The sequence below is a fragment of the Saxophila tyrrhenica genome (assembly GCF_035928015.1).
Source record: "Saxophila tyrrhenica strain CCFEE 5935 chromosome Unknown scaffold_15, whole genome shotgun sequence".
NCBI lineage: Eukaryota > Fungi > Ascomycota > Dothideomycetes > Mycosphaerellales > Extremaceae > Saxophila > Saxophila tyrrhenica.
The window spans coordinates 564036-578916 of NW_027041747.1; the positions used below are offsets into that span (position 1 = coordinate 564036).

The 14881-nt window shown below is 55.4% G+C and overlaps 8 protein-coding genes across 8 annotated transcripts; 5 read left to right on the forward strand and 3 right to left on the reverse strand.

Annotated features, from left to right (window-relative positions):
- Positions 1-381: 381 nt before the first annotated feature.
- Positions 382-1167, forward strand: LTR77_008844 (uncharacterized protein; the record flags this gene model as incomplete). Its single annotated transcript, XM_064806073.1, has 1 exon — positions 382-1167. One exon carries the CDS (start codon positions 382-384, stop codon positions 1165-1167), a length of 786 nt encoding a protein of 261 aa, XP_064655932.1.
- Positions 1168-1737: 570 nt separating this feature from the next.
- LTR77_008845 (uncharacterized protein) lies at positions 1738-3228 on the reverse strand (the record flags this gene model as incomplete). The annotated part of the gene is made up of 1 exon (XM_064806074.1): positions 1738-3228. The coding sequence occupies one exon, from the start codon at positions 3226-3228 to the stop codon at positions 1738-1740; it is 1491 nt and encodes a 496-aa protein (XP_064655933.1).
- A 461-nt stretch (positions 3229-3689) lies between these two features.
- LTR77_008846 (uncharacterized protein) lies at positions 3690-4628 on the forward strand (the record flags this gene model as incomplete). The annotated part of the gene is made up of 1 exon (XM_064806075.1): positions 3690-4628. One exon carries the CDS (start codon positions 3690-3692, stop codon positions 4626-4628), a length of 939 nt encoding a protein of 312 aa, XP_064655934.1.
- A 324-nt stretch (positions 4629-4952) lies between these two features.
- ERG24 (erg24, C-14 sterol reductase) lies at positions 4953-6570 on the forward strand (the record flags this gene model as incomplete). Its single annotated transcript, XM_064806076.1, has 3 exons — positions 4953-5056; positions 5109-5449; positions 5501-6570. 3 exons carry the CDS (start codon positions 4953-4955, stop codon positions 6568-6570), a joined length of 1515 nt encoding a protein of 504 aa, XP_064655935.1.
- An 840-nt stretch (positions 6571-7410) lies between these two features.
- On the forward strand, positions 7411-8957 carry LTR77_008848 (uncharacterized protein; the record flags this gene model as incomplete). The annotated part of the gene is made up of 2 exons (XM_064806077.1): positions 7411-7450; positions 7501-8957. The coding sequence occupies 2 exons, from the start codon at positions 7411-7413 to the stop codon at positions 8955-8957; spliced, it is 1497 nt and encodes a 498-aa protein (XP_064655936.1).
- Positions 8958-9212: 255 nt separating this feature from the next.
- LTR77_008849 (uncharacterized protein) lies at positions 9213-9749 on the reverse strand (the record flags this gene model as incomplete). The annotated part of the gene is made up of 4 exons (XM_064806078.1): positions 9213-9441; positions 9500-9617; positions 9671-9681; positions 9733-9749. 4 exons carry the CDS (start codon positions 9747-9749, stop codon positions 9213-9215), a joined length of 375 nt encoding a protein of 124 aa, XP_064655937.1.
- Positions 9750-10393: 644 nt separating this feature from the next.
- On the forward strand, positions 10394-13654 carry LTR77_008850 (uncharacterized protein; the record flags this gene model as incomplete). Its single annotated transcript, XM_064806079.1, has 1 exon — positions 10394-13654. The coding sequence occupies one exon, from the start codon at positions 10394-10396 to the stop codon at positions 13652-13654; it is 3261 nt and encodes a 1086-aa protein (XP_064655938.1).
- Positions 13655-14007: 353 nt separating this feature from the next.
- LTR77_008851 (uncharacterized protein) lies at positions 14008-14648 on the reverse strand (the record flags this gene model as incomplete). Its single annotated transcript, XM_064806080.1, has 2 exons — positions 14008-14584; positions 14638-14648. 2 exons carry the CDS (start codon positions 14646-14648, stop codon positions 14008-14010), a joined length of 588 nt encoding a protein of 195 aa, XP_064655939.1.
- Positions 14649-14881: the final 233 nt, after the last annotated feature.

Sequence of the window (14881 nt, forward strand, 5' to 3'; positions counted from 1 at the left end):
AACTGGCGGTTGGAGTGAGTAGCTGGTCTTCCGGGTTTCTTTGTCCTGCCTGGAAGACATAAGGAACTTCAACGGGGTGAGATGAATCCCTTTGTCTGTAAGACTCGATCATAATCTCACGTCGTATGGGCAATGCTTTGTCTTTCAGTACTCGTTCTCGTACTAAGATCATGTTTCGGATCTACCAATGTCAGTCTTTGATCTGGTCTCATCGAATATGGCAGTCGAAGACCTTCCGAGGAGAGCTCATATTCCTTTCGCAGCACTCTGTGCCTACTGGAACCACGACAGCGCTTCTCACCTTCGCAAAAATTGACAGCATCGCACACGAATATACCTCATATCAGCTGGTCTGAGCTCTCGCCTCCGCACCCACACGACATGGCACCAGTTCGAAGACCTGCGCATTCAGTGATCTCAATCGTACCTGCATCTCCAACGAACATACCAAGCAATGCTGGCCCTCCGCAGCCTGTTCGAGTGGCATGGGCCTATGGCGGAGATACCACTTTCGTGATTAGAGGACTGAGCAATGCAATTTGCCAAGGCCCCAGGCTCACTGTCAGCCATCAAGGCCAACAGGGAGCGAGTCGACCCAGCCAAGTGCAGCAGTTGGGCTCAAACCTCAGCCAGATGAATGTCCAGGGGCCGTTTGCCAACAAAACCAAAACCTGGGATCCTTCCGTTGCTCCCTCACCCTCACAGATGACCAAGTCTCCCGCGTCCGGAAAAAGCCAAGTGACCACGATCACCCGCGCTGGTCGCAGGATAGACAGCGGCGTATGCGCGAAGTCTGGCTTGACAAAAGAGGATTACAAGCTTGGAGAGATCATCGCGATTCCTTTCCATCAGCCAAATATGAATCCCCACGTGGACCCCAATGCCAGTGACTTGGTAAAAACCAAGTACGGACCAGTATTCTCGAAACGGCGAATGGTAGTGGTGCTCTGGATCTACGAAGAAATCCTCTTCTGCGTGCCGCTATACACATGGGACAAAAGAGGGGTCTCGTCGAGGGCGGACAATTTGCAACCTGAATACGTATCAGTGAAGAACGTGAAGGACCGCGACTTCCAGAACCAAGGCAGGTATCAGCCTGTCGAAGCTACTAGCCGGAAGGAATTCGACTCGACCAAACCATCCACATCACCGGCGCGATCCCCGTGAGATGCGAAGAGAACATATCTCGGTGCGGGAGAGTCACGGAGAAGAGTCTTATGCACCTCGTCGGGCTGTGGCATGAGTTGCATGAGAAGGCCAAGACACAGCGATATGACCACATAGCGAAGATTGCGCGGTAGAGCCAGATGGAATGTCTGATGCAGGCTCAGGTAGCAGATTCAAATGTCTTGACTTATTTTCTCTTCGTTTGTAGCTTCGGTGACGATGTGATCCAAGCCGTCCATTCCGCGGCGGATGGGCAGCGTCGTGATATTCAGTATACTACGGATAGTCTGGTTAGCATGCTGTTGCTGCACATAGGGAAAGGAACTTTGGACCGCAGCTCGTACAGGCCAAGAACAGCAAGCCAGATCTGTTGGAAACACCGCACAATGCAAATGCTCAGAGTCAGCCATTCGAAAGTATACAACTTGTACAGGGAGACTAAACTGCTCGTTTGGCAGCTGGTGGCCATCCTCACCACCCGCAAATACTCCGCCACTTCTCAATTCGCTTGCGACTGTCTCCTTCCTCAACTAGGCTCACGCTATCCGAAATGTCGACCTCTTCCGCCTGCTAGTCATCCGGCTGCTGTTTAGTAGGGTCATCAAAGCCCGGCGAGACCAGCTCGTCGACGCTGCTAAGCCACGTCCTGATCTTGGGCGACGGCACCGAAGCAATCTGCTCCTGCTCGAAGCTCAGTCGGTAGCCGTCTGCAGTGTCGTCAACAAAGCCAGACATGCGGTCGTCGTCGCAGATGTCTACGCCAGCATCTACGCAGGCTTGCTTTGCTGCTGTGAAAGCTTCTTCGGCTTCGGCCAGCTCGTGCGTCAGATCGTGGGTCTTTTGCACCCAGCGAAGATCGAAGTCTTCCGGTGAATCGTCTCTAGTGTCCTCGCCGCGATCTGCAGCATCGCAGTTCATCTGAAGTTCGTCCCAGCGCTGCTGCTCGCGGTCGTCGAAGTTGTACTGAGCAGTTGCAAACCGTTGCTGGGCTTCCCAGTACATATCCTGTAGATCTCTTTGTGCTTGTTGTTCGGCGCTGAGTGGTGGCGCCTCGTACTTGTATTCAGTGTCGTCCAAAGGAGCGACCTCAGCCTCTTCATATTCGCCGTATCCTTGGAACTGCCTAAGCTCGACACAGAACTTCTGATACTCTGCTTGGGGATTCACCTCTTTCGGTGACTGGAAGAACTCTTTGGTTTGCGTTTCCATCAGATTGGCCTCGATGAAGGCTTCTTCCAACAGTGCGTTCAAAGCAGTCTGGCGCTCCCTCAGGTATCGCACTTTTTCCTCCACTTGGAACGCGAGGATTCGACGCTTAGCCTCCGTGTCCTCCTTCATCAAGTTGAGAGTCTCTACTTCTTTCTTCAAAGCCTCTTTCTGCCCGGCACCCTCGTCCTCGACCAGCAAACCGATCCGCAAATTGTGGTTGCATAGCTCATGGCGAATTTTCCTTTCCAACTGTTTGAGAGTCTTTGTTTCTGCCTCCACCTCCGCCTCGACCTTGGTGTAGGCTCGCTGTGCAGTCACCGAGCTCTTCACCGCAGCTGAGAGCGCCATGGTCATCAAAAGCGCAACGCAATCGAACACGCCGTCAGTTGCGACTACCATACGTGCCGGTCCTGCAGTGTAGTCCTTATCCTCTTCGACATCGAACGTTACGTAAGCCTGCCGTCGAAGCTCTTCGGCGTCTTCTATTCCCATTGGCTCGTCACCGTCCATTGCAACGACGTCGTCAGCTTCAGATGGGCTGCTTTGAACGTTGTCTGCCGGAGGCGAATGTGTTCTCTGGTCCTCAGCTTCAAGCTGTGACAAGGAGCTTGGGGCCGTCTCTGAGTCGACCTCGCTCTGCGAAGTGGCATATGCGGCGTTCGTTGACGTTGAGTCGAGTGTAGGTACAGAAACCTTCTGGGTCTCTAGTGACTTCTTTGGTATTTCTCCATTCTCCACGGAAGCGTGTGCAATTGCTATCGGATGCGGCCTCAACTTTGGATGTCCTGGTGAGCGTCGTGCCTTGTACATTGACCGCAAGGTCCAACGGATGTTTTTGGTAAGGCGATCCATGTTTCCTGTTAATGCTTACAGGCCGTCCAAAGTCCAAGTGATGTTTGTTGTATGCGGTGATAAGAGTACCTGGGAAGTCGATTGAGAGGGCAGTCGACGTGCCTGTCCCGCACTTTGATATCTTCTCGACATCAGACCTAATCTCGCAAGGTTATTCAAAATCCTTTGTTTTTCAGAGAAATGATCAAACATGTCTCATCAGAGATCAAGTCTTCCTTTTTTAGTTCCACCACGTTATCTCACGAGAGTATTCGCAGCCTTTGTTTGAATGTTAATCGAATTCAAGACAATCCTCGACGCACTTCAAACAATGTCGAGGTGGTCAAGTCATATTGCCATGCTGATCCGCAGATATGGCCCGCCTACACTTCTACGCAGCCTTCCAGTAACGACCATCGAAGAACAACCCGGACTCTAATCACGCCAATCACCACGCACAGCCAGCACAGATCCTCTTCAAGATGGGCCACGATGGTAAAAACCTGATCCAGAAAAGACAAGCCAAGGGCTCAATGCTGAGCGTTGCATCTGCAGCCAGGCCGCCACAGCAGTTCAAACCAGCAGGTCAAACCGGCAGTGTTTGGGCCGACTCGCAAAAGAGGGCTGCACTGCAGAACAGTTTTCAGAGCGGGCCTTCTCAAGGTTCCTCGAGAAACACACCCACCAGTACTCCACGAGCTCCGAAAGTACCTCAGATAGTGGTGCCAGGCCCTTCGGTTCCTACCTCAGAAATGGCGAATGTAACCTTGGGGTCAACAGTGTCGTACAATCCATCTGAGGCGCCTATGCCAAGCATAGCACCTGGGAATGACGTCCAGAGTCGTGCACCAACTCAGGTATCCCAAGGGACGCAGGCCACATACCGTGGTGCGGTGCGTAACCCGAACTGCGCGCTCAGTGGTAAAACCAAAGCACACTTCAGGAAAGGCGATATCATCAGCACGCCTTACCACCAACCAAATCTGGTACCAAACACTGATCCCAACGATGTCAGACTGACCCACACATGCGAAGGTCCAGTATATTCGAAGCGTAGGATGCTGGTGGTCCTGATGGTGTTTGAGCAAAGCATGTACTGTCTCCCGCTGTACACCTTTAGTGGTCGTGGCCTCGGATCAAGACCACCCTGGATCAGGAAGGAGTACGTTGCGATGAGGAACGCTGAGCATGACCTACTTTTCCCTCATGAGCCATTCGTCAACTCAGGACTACATCCGCACGTGGACGTGGTCTGCAAGTGCCCTGTGAAGAGGGAAACGAGTGTCCAACTCAGTGGTGGAATCAAGGCCGATTGCTGCGGAGACGTGTTCAAAATTGGGCGAATGACCGAAGACGGGTATGGCCTGTTGTTGGAGTTGTGGCAGACGATGAGCGAAGAGGCAGAGAGTCAGCCGTGGTAGACAGAAGGCGGGAATTGTCGCCAGGCCAGGCGTGTTGGCGTTGCAATCTCCGTGTAAAATAGAGTACATTCCATTAGACTCGTCTCCCTGCTCTCAATTACATTGCCATGGGTAAGTCAAAGAGAGTCGCGGAGGACCATGTCGCTGTAGTCGAGCAGCACGACCCACCAGAGGCTAGACCGCATTCGATTCGAGGGCGTCAGTGGTACGATCACAAGCACGCGTCTTATTTTTAATCTCTAAGATGACCTTCTCTTCGATCTATTTCACTTTCGTTGTTCCAGAGTCTTAGTCGCATAAACCCCGCGACACACCTCCGACCACATGGCACCCAAAACAGCGCGCGCGCCCAGCGTGAGAAAGACAGCAGATCAAGTCGCGGCAGCAGCAGACGATCTGGCGCAGCATGGCTTCGAGTTTGGCGGACCGTGGGTGCAGCTGTACTCGCATTACATCGCATACTTGGCTGACAAGGAACAGCATCCTCACGACCATCCTGACCCTCCTCCTACCACCCCTCGTATACGTATTCGCGTTCCTGTGCAACGATGTCTCTGGCTGCCCAGCACCCGTCATTCTGTCTCCCGCCAAGCTATTCACGGCTCCGACACTGTCTACGAAATCAGGATGGCAGCATGGATTGGATACGCTGAAACATGAGGTGGGATGGCCGGGGTGGACAGGCTTGCTCAACGTCGAGGCAGTACTTGGGACGGTCGCGTGGTACGGCCTGAGCCTGGCGCTGTGGGCTTTGCTGCCCGCATATGAAGTCGAGGGGACTGAGCTCGCGACTGGAGGGCGACTGAAGTATCGCATGAATGGTAAGCATAATGCGATTCTTAGATTGCGTGTTAGCTGACAGTCACTCTCAGCATTCTTCTCTGCAGTCGCCATCATGATCACCTGCGCTGCCGGCACTTGGGTCTCTGGCCCGGATTTCCAGGTCTGGACTTTCATCAACCGGCACTACGTCCAGCTTATTACGGCCAACGTTATCGTATCCTACGCACTGGCAGCGTGGGTGTTCTTGAGGTCATACTCGGTCAAAGCGCACAACAAGGAGAAGCGCGAACTCGCAGCTGGTGGCCACACTGGCAACATTCTCTACGACTTCTTCATCGGACGCGAGCTCAACCCGCGTGTTGTTGTTCCATTTTTCGGCGAAGTCGACATCAAAGCATTCATGGAGCTGCGACCAGGCATGCTGGGCTGGATCATGCTCGATCTCGCATTTGCCGCCAAGCAGTACAAGAGCTACGGCTACATCACCGACTCGATGCTCATGGTAATCATCTCCCAGTCAGTCTACGTCTTTGACGCCCTCTACATGGAAGAGGCCATCCTCACCACCATGGACATCACTCGAGACGGCTTCGGCTTCATGCTGTCGTTCGGCGACCTTGTCTGGGTGCCGTTCATCTACAGCCTGCAAGCCAAATACCTCTCAGTGCACCCGGTCGCTCTTGGACCCTCCTACGTCCTGCTCATCCTAGCTGTCCAAGCCACAGGCTACTACATCTTCCGCTCCAGCAACAGCCAGAAGAATCGCTTCCGCTCCAACCCATCCGACCCGTCCAATGCCAAACTCACATCCATCAAGACCGCCAATGGCTCCCGCCTCCTCACATCAGGCTGGTGGGGCATGGCACGCCACATCAACTACCTTGGTGATTTCATCCTGTCTTGGTCTTACTGCCTGCCAACACTCGCTGCGGGCTACAAGCTCACGCCTTCGATCCTCTACCCCGGCACCAGACTGGTGAGCACTGAAGGCATGAAGGGCTGGGCCATACCGATCACGTACTTCTACCTGATCTACTTCGCCGTCCTTCTTGTCCACCGAGAGAGGAGAGACGAGGAGAAGTGCAGACACAAGTATGGCAAGGACTGGGAGGAGTACTGCCGGCAGGTAAGGTGGAGGATCATACCCGGCATCTACTAGAGATGGTCCTGGCTGGAATGGAACAGGATGGTATTGATCTTGTTAATGCTGTGTCTTGTTAGATACCCCGGCGGCAGATATCCCAGGTACGCATCAAGTTTGAGTTGAAACATCGATTCTGCACGCTGCTTGTCCTCTCTCACTTGAAAGCAAGGTCTCACCGCATATCAACAACTCCCACAAAGACGGCACGAAGTCAGGTTTTCAAAGAAGATCAACGCCGCATCCGCCTTGACCGCATCTCGCCGCACGTGCACTAAACTCTAAAAATATCCCGATTTCCGGCAAACTCAACGAATCACATCAACCTCACCTCCTGCATTTCCCTGACTCAAGCTCACAAGGCTGCTCGTCGCCTGCACTCTGATGTCTTCGACTATGCATCTCCTTCGCCTAATGCCCATCAGAAGAATGTTGGCACCTCGGCCTTTCGTCCTGCCGCGCGTGCAGCAAGCGTTGACGCGACAGCACATCTTGCTAGACGAGACTTGCGATGCGAATGCGTTCGACGGCTCTCCGCACAGAGATCCTGTTCGTGGAGCGGCATTCACTGTGCAGGTTTGGCGGGCGATGCGGTGGTGCTATATTCGAGGCCGCGTGCGGTGGCAGGCTTAAGTCGAAGCTGGTGGGTTGTGCAGTTGGCTGGGCTATGGGGATTGTGGATCTTGGACAGGGCTGGTTACGAGTAGGTATAATGCAGAGGTAGGTGTGCATCTTTTCTGTTTTTTTGGTATTGTTGTTCGTTAGTGCGCACTTCTTTCGTCTTTGCGCTATTGTTTTGCTGGTGTGGTTGATTTCGTGTACTTCAGCCCTAGATCCTCGACTTGGGTTATTGTTCTCATGAAGGCGGTCGTAGTGGCGGCGGCGGCATTAGGCTTCGGTATGTATTTCTCCCTTCTCGAGAAGTATTCTAGACTAACAACTCATCAGCCCCAACCGCCTACGCCGAGATAGTGCAATCGTGCCCCTCGTCTGATGTCTGCTACTCCCTCAGTATACCAGACGAGACCGCCAGCTCTGGCAAGGGCGACATCTACTTCCAACTCAGCTGTCCGACCTCGAATCAATATGTTGCTCTGGGACAGGGCTCGCAAATGGCTGGATCCAACATGTTCGTCATGTATACCTCTGCAGATGGCACCAACGTCACCGTCTCGCCAAGAATCGGCACAGGCAATGTCATGCCTCTGCACGACACGAGCGCAGATATCGAGGTACTGGAGGGCTCAGGAGTGAGCAACGGTATCATGACTGCGAACGTGCGATGCAGCAACTGTGATAGCTGGAGCGGCGGATCGATGGACTTCTCGTCCTCGAGCGCCACCTGGATCTGGGCTATCAAGTCTGGATCCAGTCTCGATTCCGACGACTTGAGCGAGAACATCGGTATGCACGACAGCGCTTCGTCTTTCACGTTTGACCTGTCAAGCGCAGCGGGTGGCAGCGCCGACGTCAACCCGTTCGCTTCAGGATCGAACGCCACGACTACTTCGAAATCCGGCTCTGGCACCATCCCAGCGACATGCACTCCGATCACATCCACATCCAGCACCGCATGCCCAACGCAATGGCCACCGAACTCCGCCGACGGCCCACCAGCTTCTCGTCCAACCTGGCCAGCGTCCTGCTTCCCCGGCGGAGGTCACCGATGGCGCGGCAGCGGCCCACCAAGGGAGAACAACAAGCTCAAGCAAAAGCGCGACGACGGCTGTCCAGCCGGCTACGAAGCCAATAGCGCAGCTAGCTCCTACCCCGGCGGCGGCTCAAGCAACTGGAACACCCTTGTCCTCGCCCACGGCGTCCTCGCCTGCCTAGCCTTCGTAGCACTCTTCCCGATCGGCGGCATCCTGATCCGCGTCGCCAACTTCACCGGGCTGATATGGGTGCACGCAGCCCTGCAAATCCTGGCATTCGCCATCTACATCGCCGCCTTCGGCATGGGAGTCTACCTCGCGATGCAGGCGCGCCTAATCGGCTCCACGCACCCGATCATCGGGATAGTTCTGCTGATCATCCTCGTCGGACAACCGATCTTCGGCTGGCTGCATCATAAACTGTTCAAAAAGTACGGGCACCGCACGCTATGGTCCTACCTGCATCTCTGGCACGGGCGAGCGGCCATTTTGCTGGGAATGGTCAACGGAGGGCTCGGGCTGGCGCTCGCGCGGGCGGGGAGGAGTGCTGTGATTGCTTATTCGGTCGTTGCGGGCGTTGTGGGCGTGGTGTATATTGCTGCGGCTGTGATGGGGGAGATGAGGAGGAAGAGGCGGACGCCGCCAAGTTATGAGAAGAGTCAGAGGGAGTATCGGAGGGATGATGTGAGTAGTCACGAGAGCGGGAGACGGAGAGAGTATTATGGGCCGGATGAGAGGCGTGGGCGGTGGTGATGGAGCTGGGATGGACGTGTCTTTCAAGATCATGGATCCTGTCTCCTAACGATGTATGACTTTAGCACATATTGCTCTCAACACGCCATAGAATGCATTGTGAGGGACAATCTACCCGCCCGAGATGCAGACCACGTCTTGCGTACACCTAACAGACGGAGCGTACTGCTGCACGTAGCTCAAACAACGTATGACATATGGTCGGCTGCTCGAACATGTGATATGTTTACAGCTTGTATAATTTTCATCTCTACATCAATGCACAATCGGCTTCTGCCCCTTCGGCCGCGCCATGTTGTCTTCTAGCGTAGGCAGCACAGTTCCTTTGTTCACCGCCAGCTCCTCCGCCGACTTATCTAACAGCCCCAGACTGCGTATTTGTCCCGCGCTTGGCGCATTGTCTCGTGATGTCTCTGCTTCCCGCCGTCTGTACGCGTGTTGTAGGGCGAGGACCTTGGCGGCTTCTTTCTTGTGGTGGAGGCACCTGATGTTGCTATTAGTCCAGAGGATGATGGAGGGTGTAAGGTGGTGGGTGGGCGCACTCGTAGTAGTCTTCTAGCACGGGCGCGCACTTCTTCTTGCCGGACTCGTCTTCCGAGTTGGTATTGACGACGTAGCAGGCGAGCACTTCCTGCCAGAAGGGGAAGCAGCGGGATGGGCCTGGGAGGCTGTGGTCAGTCTGTCGTCTTCCATTGGGGAGTGGTTCGTTATACCGCCTGTCAATCTACGGGGAGTTAGCAAAGGTATCACACATGGTGGTCTGTCGATGTCTCACCCATATCCAGACGCCATCGTAGTGGAGGACTTCGTACAGTGCCGCTGTATAAGCCAAAGGCGCAATGGCAACTGGAGCTGTCGTGGTCGAGCTGCCCTGGCTGCCGCAGACGACGGAACTTTGCCGAGAGCACGTGCAGATCAACTTCGGTCCTTCCTTTGCTGCCTTTAACTACATTTACATTCACTTCCATACGACACTCAACACTGCTCACGGTCATCACATGATACTGAAGACATATGACGTGCGGTGTGCTTCAACAGACACTGCCTGTGCGCTTTCAAGACAGCGAGCTGTGCTGTGCTGCCTGAGCCTCCTCGAATGAGAACCTTCCAAGGCAGAGTGGCCGCTTCGGATAGCCTCGTGTCACCCACTCGTGCCGCACCTCTGCACCTCAACCACTCTTCACACTGCATAGCACTGGGTAAGATATCCACGACACTTCTTTCGCAGGCGTCGGGTGAGCCTTCTTCAACACCGCCATCCGCGCTGCAACTGCAACCTTCCAACTTCACCTCCACGCACGTGCCTCTCGCAGCGAAACATAGCGAAACAACCTCACCTCAATCTCCAGCCCGGGCGCCAGACTGCCTCGCACTGACACAGCCTCCTGCTCCCTCCCCATAACCTCACCACCTAACCACCGCAGGGAACCGCAGCCATGGATCTCGACTCGCTGCGCAACAAAAGGCTGAAGCTCTTCGACCCACTAGCTACCAACGAAGACATGCCACTCACCACCCCCGGAATGGTCACGCCAGACTACATTACTCACGACGAGAGATCTGCACGAGAACTTCAGAAGCAAATCGAGCACGAAGAACGGCTGGTCAAGAAGACCCATCCACCAGAAAACATCGACATGGACTCCCATTACATGCCGTTCCCTGATTTCGAGGGCAATCAGCTGCCGGATCACGCTCCTCAGACACACAATCACCAGCAAGTTCCCGACGCCTACCCGACTACGAACGGTCCTAGCTGGGGTGCGCTGAACTCGTTCGGGCAAAAAGCCAGCAACGTCCCACCGAATCCCGCGCTGGAGTACTGGATGCCGGCGAATCCTAATGCACTCAACGAAGCAGCCAGCTTCCTAACTCCCCATGTTGGTCCTTCGAGTGGGCCAACACTCTTCCCATCTCATCCCAACCAGCCACCTCCTCAATATCCAAACGCGCACTCGGATGCACTGCAGCAAGCTTACGCTGAACGGAGGAAGCGCCTGCCCAAGCTCGAACGGCCCCCGCTGACGTATGTGACCGCCGACGCAGTCGATCGCAGTGACGATGCAATCGTAGTGCGTCAATTCGCCAGGCCGATCGCAGAGATGAATTGTAGACGGTGTCACGGCGCACGGAGCTTAGACGAGAAGAAGCTTGTCGCGCAGTTCGACAGTCTGTTCGATGGAAGCTGCGAAGGCTCCCTTAGCTTTCTGCTTACATGCGAGACCTGTCAGTCGAAGACATGCATGGGTTGTGGGGTGACATTGGGCACCGACAACTTCGAGTACGGCGCGACTACCGAGAAAGGCCTGCATTTCACGTGGCACTGCGATGCTGGGCGCTTGGCGCTGGTTTGGCTCATACTGACCGGCTATGATAATCGCGCCAAACACAACAAGCCAGTGGAGACGACATCACGCAAGCAGCTTCCAGCACCACAGCCACGCAATCGATCAATCTACGGAGCTCATCACCATCGTGGTCGCGGACATGGCGGTGGCACGATGGCGAGAGGCGTGGGCTATGCTCCTGACGATGATTACATGTACGACGGGTTTGGTGACGATGACTTCGAGTACCCACAAGCTTCGGCTTTCACGGGCACTGGCGTCTCGGTCGACGGTACTGTAACAGCAACGCCCACTCGCGGCCGGAACACCTCAACCAGTCGGACTGTTGATCCAGACGACGCACTGACCGCTCAGGTGATGCCAGCCCTTGCTGCTATCCTGCCCTCGCGCACAGCTCTCTTCCCGACAGCCTTCGACATTGATCCGCCGCGGTACCTATCTTCCATGCTGTCACGGAGCTCGATCCTTGACAAAGCTGCCGAACTGCTACGGAACGACTCCCTCGAAGACGCTACAAAACGAGGCGGTCTGTACGGCAGCCTACTCGACCTCATCCGCGTTCTGGCAACTGGTAGCCGCATGACAGCCGAAATCCTTCACTCTGAGCGTACAATCAACAAGGCTGGCCACGATTTGCTGAAGGTATCGTACGGCCTGCCGTCCCGCATGAAGAACGAGCGGCCAGACACCGCTGCACCCATCATCCAGAGCATGACGAACGTCACTAGCCAGAGCAATATGATGCTCCGAAATGCGTCTGCGAATCAGGAGGTGTTTGAGACGGAAGAGGCCCAGCAGCTCATCATTCTCTGCACGAACGTCATCAACTGCAGCGAGGTACTTCAGCAAAGCACCCCGAGACGCTCTGCTAAAGGCAAGGCGAAGGAGCCCGAGACCGTTGACAAGGATGCGTGGCAGAGAGAGCTCGCTGTGCTTGAGGTGCCCGACGAAGAGATTCTCGCTGTGCACTACTCCTCGAAGGCGGCCAAAAACTGCAAGACTACACAGACCGGCCGTATGCGCCATCTGATCAAGGAGATCACCAGCATGCAGACAAGTCTGCCCCCTGGTATCTTTGTCCGCCATGGTGAGTCTCGCCTGGATGTCATGAAGGTGCTCATTGTCGGTCCCAAGGACACTCCATACGAGAACGGGCTTTTCGAGTTCGATCTCTTCTGTCCGGCCAACTATCCGAACGAACCGCCGCAGATGCACATCAAGACCACAGGTGGTGGAAAGCAGAGGTTCAACCCCAACCTCTACGCCGACGGGAAGGTCTGTCTGTCCCTCCTCAACACCTGGCAAGGCCAGCGATGGACACCCGGCCAGAGCACGATTCTGCAGATCCTCGTGAGCATCCAAGCCATGGTCTTCTGCGACGAGCCGCACTGCAACGAACCCGGCTTCGAGCGCGACGTTGGCTCAGATCTGAGCAAGAACTACAATCGCGGCCTCTACCCAGCGGTCATCAAGTACGCCATGCTGGAGTGGTTGGAGGGCGCTCGCACGGTCACGCCTGCCAGTTACCGTCACCGCCTTCACATCGAAGACGCTCCCGAAGACAGCGAGGACGATGTGGAGAAGCAGCAGGATGACATGGGTGACATGAACCAACAAATGTATGCCGAGATGGAGGCTCTAGCGAAGGCCAAGCATACTGAGATCGATGCTATTAAGTCTGCTCAGATGGACTCCCTGGCAAAGGCTCAGCACACTGGGCTGGATGATCTTAAGTCTGCTCACATGGGCGCCCTAGACGCCCTAGCAAAGGCCAAGCACACTGGACTGGGTGATGTCGAGCATGCTGAGGTAGACGTCCAAGCGAAGGCCCAGCACACTGAGACGGATTCTCATAAGAATGCGCAGATGGACTCCGCAGCAAACGCCAAGCACACCGGATGGTTCAAGTATGCTGAGACGGAAGCCCTCGCATCTCAGCACATCCTTGCGAAGGCCCAGCAGGCGCTCGCGACACATCAGTCCGGCGCCATGGTCAACCCTCGACGGATCAAGCCGGAGCCACCGCCAGTCGACAAGAGCAATATGTGGGCTCCGGTAGTGAAGAAGCATTTCGAGAACAAGCACGAGGAGATTCTTGAGACGGTCTGCCAGTGGATCAACGACAAGGCGCCGCTCGGTCGTGGGAAGGGCAGGAGGCTGGGGACTGCTGGCGAAGGCTCCGAGGTGCAGACGAAGGTCACCAAGCCGGCGGATTTTAAGGCGAAGAACAAGGAGCTTGCGAAGCAGTTGGAGGCGGCGTTGAAGGAGCTTCCGCTGGGTGGCAGGCCTGGTAGGTCGGGGTGGACTGCGGGTATGACTGCATTCGCAGCCGACGATGGTGCGTGGTAGCGAGGGTGTTGAGGAGGTTGGCTACGCGTTTGTGCATGGTGTTGTGGGTGGTTTCAACGAAGGCGCATCAGGCGATGAGGAGAGCATGAAAAAGGTCTCATGGACAGGCCGGGTGGACGAAGGATGGGAAATGCTGTGCTCACAGTTCAGATAGCTTTTGACGAACCTCATCTAATCCAAAGCGCTTCGATTCGATCACAGTTAACCAACATTCCTCGCTGCCTCTAAATTTACCAAGTCTTCAACCGGTCGAGTCCTATATCCCTCCACCTTTGCGCCTCCGCGACTGCACCACGAACACACTGCTACACCTTCACCACTTCCATATCACCCACACCTGTCACCAACTCCATCTACGCCTTCTTCTTGCTCGCCCCTCCACCACCCGCCGCAAACCCGATCCCAAAAATATAAGTCAGACTCCCTCCAATATTCGCCGCCATCATCAGCCCCGCAAACAACAACCCCTCCAAAACCACCATCCACGTCGCCGGCTGGTACGTCGCCTCCCCTGTCCCCAGACTCCCCACTCCCATCTTCCCCAACATAGTCTCGCTCGCATTCGCCCTCTTCTTATACCAGACCAACAAACTCAGCCCCATCACCAAATCATTCGCCACTGCGTGCGCAATGAGCGCTTTCACTTTCGTCCGCATCGTGACGCCGTAGCCCGAGGCGTCGGTCTCGTACATGCCCTGCTTGGCGATGAGGACGACGGCCTCGCGGACGCCGGTCACAAGGGCGGGCACGGCGGTGATGAGGCCGAGGGAGAGGAGGTGGTAGCTGGCGCGGGTGAGGTCGGTGGGTGGGGGCAGGGATTTGGTGATGGTGGAGGGGAGGGAGCCGGAGAGGGTGTGCAGGATGTCGAGGCCGAAGGCCAGGGCGAGGAAGGCGATGGGGAAGTGGACGGCGGCGGGGTGGATGGGTTTCCTTGGGGAAAATGTTAGTTGGAGTTGGTTTGGTGGGGGAGGAGGGGGGCTTGCATTGGTGCCATTGTTGCGGCGTGGTCTCTAGAGACTGTGCTTGGATGGTATATGTGCTAGCGGTGGTGGTTGAGGCGAAGGAGGGGATGAGATGGGATGGAGTGGAAAAGTGTCTGGTTGCTTTGAAGCACGGATCGCGCCTGACGGCTCTCCAACAACTCCAGCTCTCGCTTTTGCTCAGGGACCGGCCAGAAATAGCCAAGTTCGTTGCTCATCAAATGCGGCCCCATTGGCTGCCTATTTC